We start from the raw sequence: 16,999 nt of genomic DNA on the forward strand, positions 1-16,999 counted from the left end.
ACTGTCATGTTATAGTAATTATGAAGACTGTCATGTTATAGTAATTATTCAGACTGTCATGTTATAGTAATTATGTAGACTGTCATGTTATAGTAATTATGTAGACTGTCATGTTATAGTAATTATGTAGACTGTCATGTTATAGTAATTATGTAGACTGTCATGTTATAGTAATTATGTAGACTGTCATGTTATAGTAATTATGTAGACTGTCATGTTATAGTAATTATGTAGACTGTCATGTTATAGTAATTATGTAGACTGTCATGTTATAGTAATTATGTAGACTGTCATGTTATAGTAATTATGTAGACTGTCATGTTATAGTAATTATGTAGACTGTCATGTTATAGTAATTATGTAGACTGTCATGTTATAGTAATTATGTAGACTGTCATGTTATAGTAATTATGTAGACTGTCATGTTATAGTAATTATGTAGACTGTCATGTTATAGTAATTATGTAGACTGTCATGTTATAGTAATTATGTAGACTGTCATGTTATAGTAATTATGTAGACTGTCATGTTATAGTAATTATGTAGACTGTCATGTTATAGTAATTATGTAGACTGTCATGTTATAGTAATTATGTAGACTGTCATGTTATAGTAATTATGTAAACTGTCATGTTGTTGTTAATATATAGACTGTCATGTTATATTAATTATGTAGACTGTCATGTTATATTAATTATGTAGACTGTCATGTTATAGTAATTATGTAGACTGTCATGTTATAGTAATTATGTAGACTGTCATGTTATAGTAATTATGCAGACTGTCATGTTGTAGTAAATATATAGACTGGCATGTTATAGTAATTATGTAGACTGTCATGTTGTTGTAAATATATAGACTGTCATGTTATAGTAATTATGTAGACTGTCATATTATAGTAATTATGTAGACTTTCATGTTGTAGTAATTATGTAGACTGTCATATTATAGTAATTATGTAGACTTTCATGTTGTAGTAATTATGTAGACTGTCATATTATAGTAATTATGTAGACTGTTATGTAGGGTATTAAACTTTGTACTTCACGTACATCATGGGAAGGTGTTGTGCCACATCCTAAAACAAGGTCACTGTGACCCCAATTTAACCATTAGCCATTACCCCTAGTACTTACAATGTATATAACGGTTTCTTGATACTATCTCAGTCGGTTATTTTTTATTAATGGGCATCGAAAATTGGATATGTACATCATATGAAGGTTGTGTGTCGCATCCTAAAACCATGTCTCTTTGTCCTCGATTTAACTTTTGACTTTGACAAAGTATTAAAATAGTTACTTCAAAAGCATGTCTAATTCGATGTTTCAGAAATGGGCATCACACTTTGTATATATGTACATTATGGGAAGGTGGTATGTCGCATTCTAAAATTAGGTCACTGTATCCTCAATTTGACCATTTACGCGTACCTTAAGTACTAAAATAAACCAAAGCATATCTCAGCCGCTGTTTTATGAATTAGCTTCTAACTTTGAATGTAAGTTCATTTTAAGGAGGTGGTATATCCCGCACTAAAATCAGATCACTTTAGCGTCGTTTCGACCTTTAAACTTGACCAAAAATACTAACATAATGAATTCCAAAGCATATCTCAACCGCTGTTTTTTAATGGTCTTCAACTTTGTAGATATGCGGGGGTTGAGGTATCCGTGAATCCCTCACTTAAATCTAGACAACGTTTATGTTACAGTAATTTACAATGATCTATGAAAGGCTTTCGTATTTTAATGGATACTATGTAAGGTGTGTTTAATCTCACAACAGAAATAAACGTAGACCACCTCAACGCTATAACGATACTGATATACGGCGTATACCTAAGGTGGCAGAGTACAGTAGAAATGGCTTGACCCTTAAAATAAAGGGCATGTCTCGGATAAACATGGATAGCGGATTCATCCTGCACAACACAGCTACATATATATATATATTTATAAACTACATTTTGAATACGGTTTTTTTAGAAGAACATTTTTTTTTCCAAAAAGTGATTTCCCCAGATTTGGGACTTGTGAAAGCCATGGTTACCACATCAAAAACTATCAAAATATGCAAAAAATCATGATTTTTAACCCAGAATTTGACCCCCGCAAGTAGAATTGTTTTTCTTAAAACCTGTCTGAAATTAAATATCGCCTACTCGGTAACAGAAATACTCATGTTTTAGCATAGGTCATTCAGATGGATTTTTCTCAGTATTTACACATGTGCTGAGTACAAAAATAGACTACAAGAAACGCTAGCTTTTGTTGTGTAAACACAGATTTGTAAATGCCCAAAATTGTAGTCTCAAACCAAATTCGTTTTGCTTTTTTGAAAAATTATGAAGCCCACATAGTCCACTTCATCATGTATATTCCAATTTTAGTGCTGATTTTTTTTTTAATTTTGATACATGTTATATTACAGGGGTTATTCATTGTATACAAATATCACCCATGGCCACCGTGCGCTACTGTACTCTGCTACCTAATGTTCACTGACATGGTTTATTGACATAATCAATTTTATTTAATTAAGGTTTTTTGTCCTTTCCCCACCTATAAATTACTAAAATGCAATGATAGCATCACATTGAAAGCCATTATAGCAAGGCAGTTAAAGCGAAAACGGCACGAAATAAGTTTTGTTCTAGGACGAGGTATTCATTTGTGATGAAGTGAACCGTGACCTGAACTGACTTCACCCGACAGTATTAATTTATTGTTCAATGACTATCAACTATCGCGCGTTTGTTTGATCGGTATCACTGTCGTCAGCAGGCCACTTCAATTGATGAATTTTTTATACTTAGTATAATGTGTTAATTGATCCTATATACCCCTGTTATTATGTGTTTGTTAAACATATAATTACTTGTCTGATGTTAATTAAGTCACGCGCGTTTGTTTATCAGTTACATTCTACTCGCATTAAACAGCTTCACAATTGCTGTTAAATAATCATTGTAAATAATGTACCGCAATACTTAAACTGTGCCTTTGAAAGCTGTCGTCATATATACACACGAAATGCGTTTTCCCCACTATTTTCGTTTTTATCCCCCGCTTTCACCGAAACGGGGGGAAATAATTTGGGTTTGTCCGTCTGTCCCTCTGTCTGTCACGCTTCGTTTCCGTGAAATAACTGCAATAAATGTTAACCGATTTTCTTCCAACTTGGTACCAGGGTTAAATATCTTAAGGGCTCGGCCAAGCTCGATGACCATTTTCAGCGGACTTTATTTGGCGGAGTTATGGCCCCTTGAACAAACGAAAAACGTCATTATCTGCCGTTTCCGTGCAATAACTGCAACAAATTTAAATGATTTTCTTCCAACTTGGTACCAGGGTTAAATGCCTGAAGGGCTCGGCAAAGTTCGATGACCATTTTCAGCGGACTCTATTTGGCGGAGTTATGGCAACTTGAATAACGAAAAACGTCATTATCTGCAGTTTCCGCTTAATAACTCTTGCAAATGTTAGCCAAATTCCTTCAAACTTGATAACAATGTTTGTGTTCTTCTGTCTTTCCACCCATATCGGGCACTCTATGGTTTTCGTATGATAATTGCTGTAGATTTTGTGCAGATATTTCAACCAAATTCCGTATGCACTTCCGAATCATGCTAAGTTTGCCAACCGATATGTTTTGTGCATATTTACGGATAATTAATGAGATTAGTACATTCTGATGGATTAAACTATTAATTTACACCGTTATACCTACATGTTTAATACAAATTATAACTTCTGTATAAGGGTTTTTCCCCCGTTCAAGTTACGATACGTTTAAACTAACCTCAATAATGTTTACCTACAATATGTCCTGCAGGCGGGGGATATAAATTCGATGAATTTGCTTGTTTTAATTTTTGTTGTTGTTTGATTGTAAAATTATCATTTTTCACATTTTAACCTTAATATAATCCTTGTTGATAAAAGTTATTAAAATTATGCAAATGAAAATAAATGGAACGGTACAAAGTTTCCATTCCTGAAAAAAGCCTCTGTCATTACTCGGTATTCTTTGATCGTTATACTCGGATTTGACAGAAAAGATTTTGTGTTCAGAGCTGGTCCTGTGTATTGACATTGCTGTTATTTTTTCTCCCTATTTCACTGTACCTGTCACTGTACCTGTCACTCTACCTATATTGATACACGACTATAAACAACTCATATAAACGTTAGAACAAAATTAGAAAACAGCGTCTATATTAGTTAAAACAACAGGCTATGGCGTTTAGGTAAAACCGTATACTCGTTTATTAATGACGCTGGTACAATGTGCGTGTTTTCCCGTTAAAGTGTAAGGATGACGGAACGGATCGCTGCGAAACTTTGACAACCTTATAATAATTATATAAACTGTTGTAATTAATTCCTTGTGTCATGAAAATACACTTCATTATAAAATATATTGAGCATTAGTTACACCTAGATGACTGAAACATTTATTGATGATCAAACCATTAATAAGCTCATCGGGTGTACAGAGGGTTTTTCAGTAAGCAGGTTATTTATCTCTATGAGTGCTAAGTACATAATATCATGCATGCCAGGTTTTATCGTCAATAAAAAAATCCATTTTCACCAAAAAAGGGCGTGTCAGTAAGAAGGATGAATGGTTTCAGATAACGCAGAAAGGAAAAGACCAATTTCATATAAATCTGAGCTCTACGTTTGTAAAATTATCATCGATTTTATTGACGACAAACAACTACACATGCTGAACTGTCGCCATATCCCGCCAATGTGTTTATAAGGAGCTGAGGTACACCACCTAGATCAGACACGAGTCAATCAGCATGTTCAATGCCATCGCATTAAGCCTCTCTTTCGCCATTACAGATATCTATGGGAGCGTGTCTGTCATGAAGCAGTATACCCTTATGACTGTGGCTAACTTTACATGGAACGATGCAAAAGTGAAATGTGAAGCGATTGGAGGCCATCTTGCTAAGATAGACACTCAAGCTGAACAGTCAATGTTGAAACAGTTGGACGGACAGCCACCCTGGAACGATACTCTGTGAGTAGTCTGTCATCTTAAACTGACGTATTTCTTCTATTATTATTCTTTTCTTACATTACGCTTCATTAATATGGATTTTGGAAGGAACAAAGTTCAAGAGTAGAAAACTAATTTATACATATCGCACTAACTCCATACTTATCACTAGATATACGAAGTGTGATCCACATTTTTAGCTCACCTGGCCCGAAGGCCACAGTGGTCAATATATGTTTAAAACTTTAAATGACTTGTTCTGTATAACAAAAAGGACCAGGATAATGAAATTTTGCCAGAAGCATGCTGGGTTGGAAGACTATAAACTCAAATTAATGTCCTTGTTCAACATTCAAGGTCACAGGCGTCATATGTTTAAATCTTTTAATATGTTCTTATGAATCAAACACTCATTTTCTGCCTGTAGCTGTATTTTAGTCCACTTTTAAGTTACAAGTGTGAGATTAATACTAGGTGAGCGATTCAGTCCCATTGGGCCTCTTGTTACAGAGATGGCATGCCGATGCAGAGAGCTAAATAAAGTAATTTTTGCTGCGCCGTGTGACGTTAATCCAGTTAGAACTCACCAGTAGTACTAAAGATGAGAACAATGGTTAATTTGGTTTGCTTTTATACGGTTTAACATCCCATTTACAGCTAAGGTAATTTTAAGGACATGCCTCCATGTGTGTATGTGTGCTGGAGGCGGTGTGTTGGTGTATTTCCCTCCTTGTGACAGCGCAGATCTGATGCCGACATTATACTACTACCTCACTGTAATACCAAACACCCAGCACAGCATTCCCCCCAGTCACATTATACTGACAACGGCTAAACCAGTTGTTGCCATTTCCCTAAGTTCTGAACGTTAAGCAGGGAATAACAACTACCATTTTAAGGACTTTGGTATGTCCCGGCCTGGGGACAGAACCCACTGCCTTCCTCACCTGGACGAACGCTCAACATAAAAACAAGAGTGAAGCACTGCCAATAAATGCTCTAGGAAACAGAAAGTAGTTAGAAATAGAGCGAAATACAAAGATCTCATATATTGCAATGGGTGCAATATATTTATTTCGGTTGCATTTGTGTCACTAAAACGTTAGAAATTTATAACTTATGGATAAAAATGATAAATAGTTAAAATAGTGTTATCATAAATGTGAATCATTTTTTATTTAGAATTGAAATACATGACAGTAGGCAAACTATATCGACGCTATATCAAAAACTGATTTGAAGAAAAAGGCGAATTCAAAATTATAAACATCTGCTACTTTTACCTCTGTTTTGTCAGATAATTGTGGCTTGTAGCAATCAAACATAACGATGTGGTTACATTTGGGGTTGTTTGCCCTCTGAGAGAGTGGCACACTTGTAACTATTTTCCTGTTACAGAAACGAGGGTCAGTACTGGTTTGGTCTCCACATTCGGGGAGATAATGATGACTGCTCGGCAAAAACAAGGTATTTCTGGAATGATTGTGAGCCCTTGTTTAAGTGGGCGGACTGGTATAGCGGTGAACCTAACCATTGTTTTGAGGAAAAATGCATGCGGATTCAGAACATACAGTTCAGGACCCGACAATGTTCTACAAAATATGGCGCCCTGTGTGAAAAAGACCAAGGTAAGAGATATTATTTAAAGTAAGGATCTTCACGTGCTTCGTTTGTCAGTTTTATCATTCAATATGTTCATTGAAATTTTCATCCTTTCCGGAAAATATATTTTTCTAAATGACTGTACTAGATAATATTACAGTCGGAGAGGGGGGATTTCGTTTACAGATCAAAATAGCACTGCCCGCAAACCAAGACTAAAACAGTTTTTTAATTATCTTCAAATCTGTACGGGAGAAATGCTACGGGTATTCTACCTCAAATATCACAGAACATCCTTCAGAGCACCAAGATGTCAATGACGTCACGAATTATTGGTTTTTATGTTTGATTACGAGTCAAAATTTTAGCATGTCTTTCCAGCTTTCCTACGTATTTAGATCGGTCAACATTTCATCTTTTCACACAAACGATGTTACGCTTAAATGTACTGCATTAACTGATATGAACTGTTCCCATATCGAATCACCTGGTTGTGTGTCTTTGATTGGTATGTCTCTTATCGATCCTGTTGTAACATTTCTATGTCGTCTAATTGTCACGGTGATATTGACACTGTGAATTACGAATTGATGTTATAAATCTTTATGCTTCTATAAATGATTAAGGGCTTTTGCGCATCTCTAATTCGTTCCAACAGTAGCTTACTCAAATCTAGATGTCCACCTCATCGATGAGTCCTAGAGGGTCTACACAGCTGTATGTTGCAATATGTTTTTCATTTTTGACATTTTGTATAAATAACCAAATTGTATTAACAGTAGTTTAGACGAGTATAGATGTCCACCTAAATTTTGGCTCCTAGACTAACCAAAGAATCATAGAGAAACAACTGTATGTTGCAATGTTATGCGTCTCTATTGTATTTATTACCAAATTGTATCGACGACGGCAAGTTTAGACTTCCATGAAATGTTTGGCCTCTAGAATCACCGATGCATTTAGGGGGTCTAAACAGCTGTATATTGCAATGTTATTCATTTTTGTATATATTACCAAATCATGTGTGTCTTACGTACATATTTTTACTACAGGCGAGTGTACGTTTGAACGAGTGTTTATAGAAAGTGTGCAAGGCTTAACTTATAAGCGGGTCTCACTGGTCGTAGCGGAAGCCGCCTGTAGGACGTCCTGTCTGAACAACATCGTAGACGACGAAACACAATGCTGGTTTTATCAAACGCAGCAGAAAGAATTTGACGTAAACATGACTGTTATAGCTGTGCATGAGGTCTGTTTCCTGTTCTTCACAACCAATAGCTACAGTGTGGACACAATAAGTACTGTGGGTGACTGGGAAAATGCTACAACCATTCATATAAAAAGATGCTTTGAGGGTAAGAAGACGTTGTAACGATACGTACGATATATACACTAAGCTTCAAACCTCTTATGATGATGTTTACTTAGACATTCTTGCGGTTATACAATTTCATTTCTCCAAACCACTATATACTTTTCCTCACTCCCGACTCATTGGATAAACCTGTCTAGAGTTGGTAACCATTTCGGTTACCCATTAATGATTAACACCCTGGGTGTTATTTCATTGGTCAATCTTCTAATTATGAGGTCGAGTAGTAATTCTTTGCGACGTCATTTTCCATTGTGACGTGATAGTTCATGGCAATTATTTCCTAGAAAGGAAACAGGAATAATGTGTTTATCGTTTTCGAGATATCTTATCTGAATGTTGAGACAGAAAAAGGTCTCCAAACGCGTAATGTTTGATTATCATGTTTATCTGATTCTCGTTAGTTAATTTTCAATTTGTAAAAGACACTAGGTAAACCCCGAGTCAGATTAACATAATAACCAACCACCACTCGTTGGTGAATCTCTATAATATATAACTTAATACCTATTAACATTCCTAAAGTTAAAAACACAAAAAAAGTTATCATAATTGTACAGAAAACGCTACATAGATGAAAGTGTACGACAGGTTGTAAGTACGTTCACGCCGTAAATTCGATTGACGCAATCGGATGCTAAAAGTAGTTGGTCACATGCCCCGCCTCGCTGTTTTTGTTTGGGTACTACGGTTGCCTCGGATTTACACATTGATTAATACGATTTCAAAACAACTTCTTTTATAGTGATACTTTCAATCACATACAAAATAAATCAATGTCAATATTATTGATACACTAAATAGGCATCGTTATTATTAAAAGCACCGACTAATAAGCTATTTTTGTTTATTCCGCCATGTGAAGCCGTACTTGACGAGCAGAGTCAGCCCGACTCCGGTGACACCTTCGCCAACGTGAGCGAACCAGACACCAAGTGTCCAGTCATAGGTAAATTACATCATGACAACATGATACAATTGTTTTCAAGAAACACTGAAAGTAATTATTTCAACTATATGTAGGGATTCCATCGCTGTTTTTTGTATATATTAAATAAAAAAATATTATTAAAATACATATATATTGGTTTTGATATTGAAATAAGTTATTTAGTTGGAAGAAATTAGTTAGTGTCTGACTTACAACCTTTGCCAATATTCAATTTCTACGGCTCAGCAACTTACTTTATACATATGCATTATAATGTGCAAACGTTCAACAGCTAGAAATATTACCAATTTAGGCTAAATTAAATATGTATTATTAAAGAATATGGTATACAATGTGCATTGTATGTGAGACATAGAACTAATTCTTACAGTGGAGACAATATGATGTCAAATGTTCGGAGCAATCCGCTCATTTATCGATCACAGAGACACTTTAATATTTTTGTAGGTTTACACATTCGATTGAAACTTTAAATAATTAAAAACTGATTTACGACATTTTCTACCTAAAATAGATTTATGTATTGACGTATATAGAGAATCTATACCATTTCATATTAGGTCACGTGTTTAGGTCATCGACGAATTTCAAATTCAAAACCTTTCACATCGTTGTTGATGCTGAAACAGTATCTGGTCCATTGTACAGATGGTATATATATATATTGATCATCTGCCCATAGAATTTGCTGATATTGAATTTACTAAAGTAAACGATTTAGAAATAAACCCCAATGAACGAAGTTACCATATGGTGCAGTAGAATGTTTATATTGATTGTCTTTACTTTTCCAAACTGAACTCTAGATAGGTGCTTTCTTACTTAATTGGTATTTAAAGTAATATTTGTATATAGTGTATTACAAATGTGATCATCCATATCAACCTACACATGTGATGTATGGGCAGGAGTAGGTTTGGACATCCTGTGGTGATGTCGACTATACATTGAATCATATTCGTCAAGTGTACTTCTAAACAATGGCCTTTCATGTTTCAATATTCCTCCAAACAATAGGCTTTTAACATTAACTTTGCTGTGTTCATTCCGATAGTACTAGTGTATGTCCGAGTACTCATGTACCGCACGTTTCCCGGTAGCCACATCCCCATTTAAAGATATATGTTCAAATACTGAAATATAGTTCCAAACGGTTTCATTTTGTAGTGTTTTAATGTTGTCCTCTTTAAAAACATTTCATGTCTGTTTACTGATTTGACAAACATGATATTACTGTCCAGTGGAAACTCGATACATTGTACTTTAATATTTTAGTAGGTTGATACATCTTTTAAACATTAAAAACTTATTTACGACGTTTTCTACCTAAAATAGATTTATGTATTGACGTACATAGCAAATCTATACCATATCATGCTAGGTCAGGTGATTAGGTCATCGACGAATTTCAAATTCGAAACCTAGTATCTGGTCCATGGTTAGTGCTGGCCATTTTTTTTTGTCTATTTATGACTGAACAATGATACTAAAAGAATGAAAACTTAATGTCTGAAGTGTTTCGAAATATATATATGTAAAATAAAGCAAACAGAGAAAGGTATTAACCATTTATAATGTTACAATATTAACTTCCGTGTAGACAACCGCATTGTTGCGTAAATCAGTAGGTATACGAGGAAAGGAAACGCCTATTCAAACATACAGACAGAAAAGGGAAACACTCTACTGCACAGTAAAGCCATTCTGTCTAATTAGGATTCAACTGTGGTACAACGTACGTAAGTGTTATACAGGACAATACAGTTGATACCCACCTGATGACCGTTTATACCGTAGTATGCTTAAGTAATTAAATTATCTTTCCTCAAAATATGTTATATTGACCACTTAGTATTAATGTAAACGCAACATTTCGCTGCAGTTTAATTTTCTCCTATTTATCTTTGAAGCAAATATTTTTAAGCATCAAAATATACATAGTAATTGAACTGTCGAAAGGCAAACATTTCCCACTATACAGTAAATCTACTCATTTATGACACAAAATATGAACTATAATGTTAAGCTGACGTATTTCTCGCTTACGAACAACATACATTGAAACGTTCTTCACAGGTGATTGTTACTTTGAAACCATTGGAGTGCTCGACCTGGAAAGAGCGAAGAACTTGGTAGACACGACGCTTGATGTGCACGGGACAGAGGTGGAGTGTAAGAACTTGTGTATTGGTAGCGCCATGCACAAGGGTTGCTGGTTTGTGGACACGTTCAGTCCTCTGTCTGGCGCATGCCGTCTTTACTTTTTACACAATGACCTATCGGACTCCTTCAAAGCTCTCGACCCGAACACGAGGAAACGTACATTATTCATGAAGAAATGTTTAAAAGGTACGCTATGTATAATGTTATTGAATAATATATGCACTGAAATCTGTCTCTATCTAAATGCTGAAGCAGATCCGACTTTAAACATTTACATGTCAACTTTATAAAAACATCAAGCATTTTTATCCTAGTTGAGACCGATTTCTCTTTATCTGCAACAACAATGAAATATCAACACTTGATATAAGTTATAGATAATACACGTTATGAGGGTAAAGACAAAAGTACTTGATACATTTTACGACAGTATTTCACTCAACCAAAATACTAAATATCTGACATACATTCTTGTTTCAATATCTGCTAACATATTTTATTTTATCACTATTTGATTGAATGTTTTATTGAATATCAATATTATCATCATGCTATGTCGATGTGTATCATTATCTGACAATAGTTGACTGCGTGTATACGTTGTTAACGAAATCATAGTGGTGACATTTCGGTTACGGAAAATTGTATCAAAATCTTATAAAATTAAAATGATAATGTTGTAGGTATTACAATGGGAACATTCATCTCTTCTTTGTCCCAATATCAATGTACAGGCAATCCTGATTATTATGCGTTCCACACTGGTCGTCTCTTACGGTCATTCAGTGGGGAAAAGGCAGGCGACATCCCTTCCTCCGAATCTTAAACGATGTTTGAGGTTACTTATTTGAAATATCATGTTGCTGAGAAAAAGTATTACCAGTTGAAAACGATAAATTACAGGAGTGGAATCCCTGTAAAATTCTCTCAATATGATGTGAACGTACGTTTTAATCATCACATAATCCTCTTTGCTAGCACCAACTCGTGAAATTTACAGATTTAAAAAAAAATAAAAAATCTTTAAGTTTTTTAACAGTACATTAAACATAACACAGTATATTTCAGTCTCACATTTTTACACCAGATTTTTGCTTGCCTTGCCATTTCTTAACATTCTCATAATTATTACATCAAATTAGATATCAATTCAGAAAAACAATTATTTTCTATATAAGTTTGAAACATAGAATATAATCATATGCATTGTAGTTGGGAAACAAACAGATTATTGACAGGAATTACATTGGTACTATATTATTATAATTAATTTCCATTTCAGTTATATGGCCTGCAATAATCTTTCCCATTTCTTTCCAATTCCTTTTAAAATTAGCGAGAAAATGTTCACCATTACCTACAGCAATGTATTTTTGAGTATTGTAAATATCTTTAATTAGGTTTTTCAAAGCTAAAACTGATAGACCAGTTTGCCTTATAAGTATGTAGTTTAATGATAAGAAGTACTAAATTATCAACATTGTTTTTTCTATCATAGAAACCAAAGATAAAAGATTCTTTATTAAAACCAAAGGGAATTAATTACACATCTAGCAATGATTCACAATTTGTTAAAACACTTGTATTTCTTTACATTCCCATAATGCATTAACTATAGTTTCTGTGTTAGTTTAACAAGACCTATTTTATAAAGATATGAATTAGTAGTTAAAATATGTTGATTGATTCTAAATTGAAGCCACTGTAGTTTTGGGTTTTTACTAATTAGGGCTCCGCATCGTGAATGTGGGTGCCCTCTAATAATAAGGTTGTCCGTCCGTCCTTCCGTCTGTCCGGTTTTTTTCTTTTGCACAATATTGATGGAAGTAAATGGGTTATGTTTTTAAAATTGTACATGATGATTTCACATGCATCCTAGTTTTGCTTAGTAATTTTTCGGGCAGATCGGATTCAAAATGGCTGCTTATCATCCAAATTGGATTTTAACATTAAAAAAATCATTCTTTTTTCTCTTAACTGGTAAACATTTTGTTATGACTTTATGAAGCAAAGTTGGTCACAATACAAAAAGAAGTCAACTGACTTAGGGTCAAGGTAATCGGATCAAAGGTCAAGGTCAGATTTTGTATCTTTTAACTGCTTAACATTTTGTTATGACACTTTGAAGCAATGTTGGTCGGAATTAAACAAGGAGCCAATTGACTAAAGGTCAGGTCACATGGTCAAAAATGAAGGTCAGATTTTGTATCTTTTAACTGCTTAACATTTTGATATGACACTTTGAAGCAAAGTTGGTCGGAATTTAATAAGGAGTCAACTGATTTAACGCTAAGGTTACGGGGTCCAAAGGTTCAACGTCAAGGTCAAGTTTTGTATTTTTCAAATATATTGCCACAAGACGGGGCCCTTACTGACTTGTCAGTGTTCTAGTTTTAAAGGGAATGGAACAGATTTTCCTTCATATATCTGTGTTAAATTCAAATATTTCCTCCCACTTCTTTCTACCGGTACATATTTTTTAGTTTTTGTGTTTAAGAACAATTTCCAAATTAATTGGAATATATGGATAATCTACATTCAAATCAGAAACATCCTCCTGTGAAATGGATTTTTTATGGAATTTATGATACTTTGATAAGTAAGAAAATTTGTATGAATGTCAAATATCTCTGTAAACTCTTGATGCCTGTAAAACAATTTATTTCTTCTTTTGTTAATTAAGTCATAAACTATTGTTACCCCTTTCCTATACCATTCCCTATAGAATATACTCTTGTTTTGTATTTTTATTGATTTGTTATACCAAATGGTTGATTTGAGAATATTTACCTTTTTGTTTCCAACATTTACAACTTTTTTCAGCTAGCTTGAGCCAACTCAATAACACATCTTTCCAAAAATATATTCAACAACTCTTCTGGTATTTTAACATTTAATCAGTACTACAATTAGCTATAATATTTCTATTTCCATATAACTAACAAAAATCTGCCACTTTCCTTCTGCTGTATATAGCCTCCTAATCCAGGTTAATTTTAAAGATTCTATAAATGGTTGTAAATGCACCATTTTGAGTCCCATTTCCAGTAATTCTTAATAACAGTGTCTCTTTTTATTTTATCTGATTTACTGTTCCATAACAAATTACAAAGTTCAGTATTCAGTTTTTTAATAAAGCATTCTTCTGGGTTTGGTAAAGAAACAAATAGATGATTAAACTGTGATATAAGAAGGGACTTTATAATATGCATTTTTCATATTGATGTTAAAATCCTTCTATTCCATATTTTAATTAATGCTTTATTAATTTCTTATCATAGTTTAGTTTTGGAATTTGGTGCAAGTCCACTTTAAATTCAATGCCTAAAACTGTTAATTTTGTAATTCCCCATTGTAAGTTCCACTCTGGAAAGTAAGTATCATTACTATATTTTTTACTGCGAATCCAAACAACTGGGGTTTTACTTTTATTTATTTTTAATCCGGATTTTTTGCAAAACTGTTTAATTCATTAAATGATTCTTTCATAGATCTTTTTGTACCATCTAATATAATTGAGGTATCATCTGCATACTGAGATAATAAATAGGAACATTATCTACATTAATGTCTTTAATATTCTTATTAGGTTTAAATCTTATAGCTAGTACTTATACACATAGAATAAATATATAAGGTGCGATCGCTCTGACGACAGCCCCTCTTTATTTCGAAAAAACTTGAAAGATTTCCTCACTGATTAATAGAAGAGATTGCATTAGTATATAAAATTGTATACTTCCCTGCAATAAAACCAGTCGGATCCCTATTTATTAATTTATCTAAAACATTCTACTTGATTCTACTTACTTTTGAACCAGATGCTATTTTATATATTATATTTAGTAATGAAACTGGCCTCCTATTCTTTAAAAACTGCCAGGGTTTATCTCCCTTGGGTAGACATGTACTTATACCCTGTCGTTGAGTTATAGATAATTTTCCATTCATAAATCCGTCATTGATGGACCTTACTATAAAATTACTTAGTTTCCCCCATGTAAAACCATCTGACCCTTCACCGAAAGTTTGACAAGTATACTAGTAGCAAATCACAACTAAAACATGAAACGGACATGATAACTTTGATTTCATGATAGTTGACTTTACATCAATAACATACGCGCTTTTCATATGAATTTGATTTACTAAAGTTTGTACGAGTTTTGATATCATTTCTTTAGTAAATTTAAGTTGCATTTGGTCAATCTCTCGTGATGACGGTCAATTTTACGTTTTCTATCTACAGAGGAAGTGACCACCACTACGGAACCAATCACTACAACCACACCAACACTCGTGTTTGAGGAACTCCGAGTGGAAAAAAAAGATACCGGAAACTACCGCCGGAAGTTCATCAGTATATACGAAGACAGACCGAGCGCAATGAGTATGGGGATAATCGGCGCCATTTTTATCTCCTTAATTATCGGTTTTATGGTACTTTCTGATATTCCTATTTTCTACAAACATGCCAGAACTATCGGAGCAAAAAACATTCGAACCAGAAACAGATGCTTCCCGCCGAGAAAGCAAACAACAAAGACAAAAAGTGTTGCTTACAAGACAGACAAACCTTGCATTTAATTAATTCTTAGTATGACATTTATTTTCCGCAAAACGAATCCCTTATAAACGAGAAGGAAGAATAGCTGTCAATTACAATCCATACGGCTCCCATTTGTAGGCGAGATTAAAACATGTCCACTTGTAATAGTGACTATGGATCGCCTTATATTGTGATACTATGACCCCTTGTAGGTTGATTTCAAAACTGTGATAAGACGACTTCTTTATTTATTGGGTATATATTACTCTGTTGTTTTGTAGTGAACTCTTGCATGGGGTCTACGAGAGACGTCGTTTAAATTGGTATAAGTGGCTTACATGTATCAAGGATCGACTTGAATTGGTACTATAGAGCTCCATTCGCTATGGTAATATAGTGCTGTCAAGAGTCCAACCTTACCGTACATACATAAAATGATACGGAGTTTCCTCGGTGATAAGGGTACCCTGTTATACCTATTGTGTTGGTTATGCGGAAACTTCATTTGTTTGGTTTTAACATTGTTCATTCAAGAGCTTTGTAACTTAAAACGCGAGCCATACTACTGTTCTAAGTAGGTTGTTAATTGATATTTTCTATGGACGTTTGCACAATTAAAGACTGAAGTAAGGTAAAGACTCGTAGAAGAAATGAACACAAAAAACACCATTATAACAGCTCTGATGAAGGGGTGGCACGATTTATCCCAAAACACCCCCAAAACACCCCAACACACCCACAAAACACCTTTAAACATCCAGATAAGACCACAAAAAACCACAGACGACACTTAAAAATTGTTCTGTTAATATTATAATGTAGTAACCTAATTTTCGGCATCAACTGTCAAGTCCTTCAATTCGAAATTAAGAGAGTATGGTATCTGTGTTACCTCCCTTGCATCGCGATGTTACAGATGGCAGCATTGTTAAACACATATAGACTCAGGGTCAGATTATTTGAGCATAACCATTTATTTTGATAATCATATATACATAGATTACAAATACAACGATACAAATAAATAAGATTGTTAAAAGATGTGAAAATACATTTGCAGAAGTTGTCACTATTTTAAACAAATAAACCAAATTAAGCGGATCAGGTTTACTTATACGTGAATAATGGAAGGTAAATATCCTAAGAGATATCTTCCACGTAAATAATGGAAAAACATGTATCCTAAATACTTGGAATTTAAACAACACTTAAGGATTGGTAGCGCGCACCATGTTAAATGTGTAGGTAAGCCAATGTATGTTACACACCAATGCATGTCAAAAATATGACAACCAATACTTATATTTACATTTTATGTTGAAAGACATAATATTAGTCTGAACAC

The 16,999-nt window shown here is 34.0% G+C and overlaps 1 protein-coding gene across 1 annotated transcript in view; it reads left to right on the plus strand.

Moving 5' to 3' along the window:
- Positions 1–15,880, plus strand: part of LOC110460593 — a 17,895-nt gene extending 2,015 nt beyond the window's left edge. Inside the window, exons 2-7 of the mRNA XM_021513585.1 lie at positions 4,857–5,037; positions 6,415–6,644; positions 7,671–7,973; positions 8,856–8,939; positions 11,019–11,291; positions 15,355–15,880. Coding sequence (XP_021369260.1) covers positions 4,857–5,037; positions 6,415–6,644; positions 7,671–7,973; positions 8,856–8,939; positions 11,019–11,291; positions 15,355–15,692 — 1,409 coding nt within the window. The 3' untranslated portion in view covers positions 15,693–15,880. The remainder of the gene's footprint in view (positions 1–4,856; positions 5,038–6,414; positions 6,645–7,670; positions 7,974–8,855; positions 8,940–11,018; positions 11,292–15,354) is intronic.
- The last annotated feature ends 1,119 nt before the right edge of the window (positions 15,881–16,999 follow it).

Source organism: Mizuhopecten yessoensis, unplaced genomic scaffold (genome assembly GCF_002113885.1).
Source record: "Mizuhopecten yessoensis strain PY_sf001 unplaced genomic scaffold, ASM211388v2 scaffold1379, whole genome shotgun sequence".
Classification (NCBI taxonomy): Eukaryota; Metazoa; Mollusca; class Bivalvia; order Pectinida; family Pectinidae; genus Mizuhopecten; species Mizuhopecten yessoensis.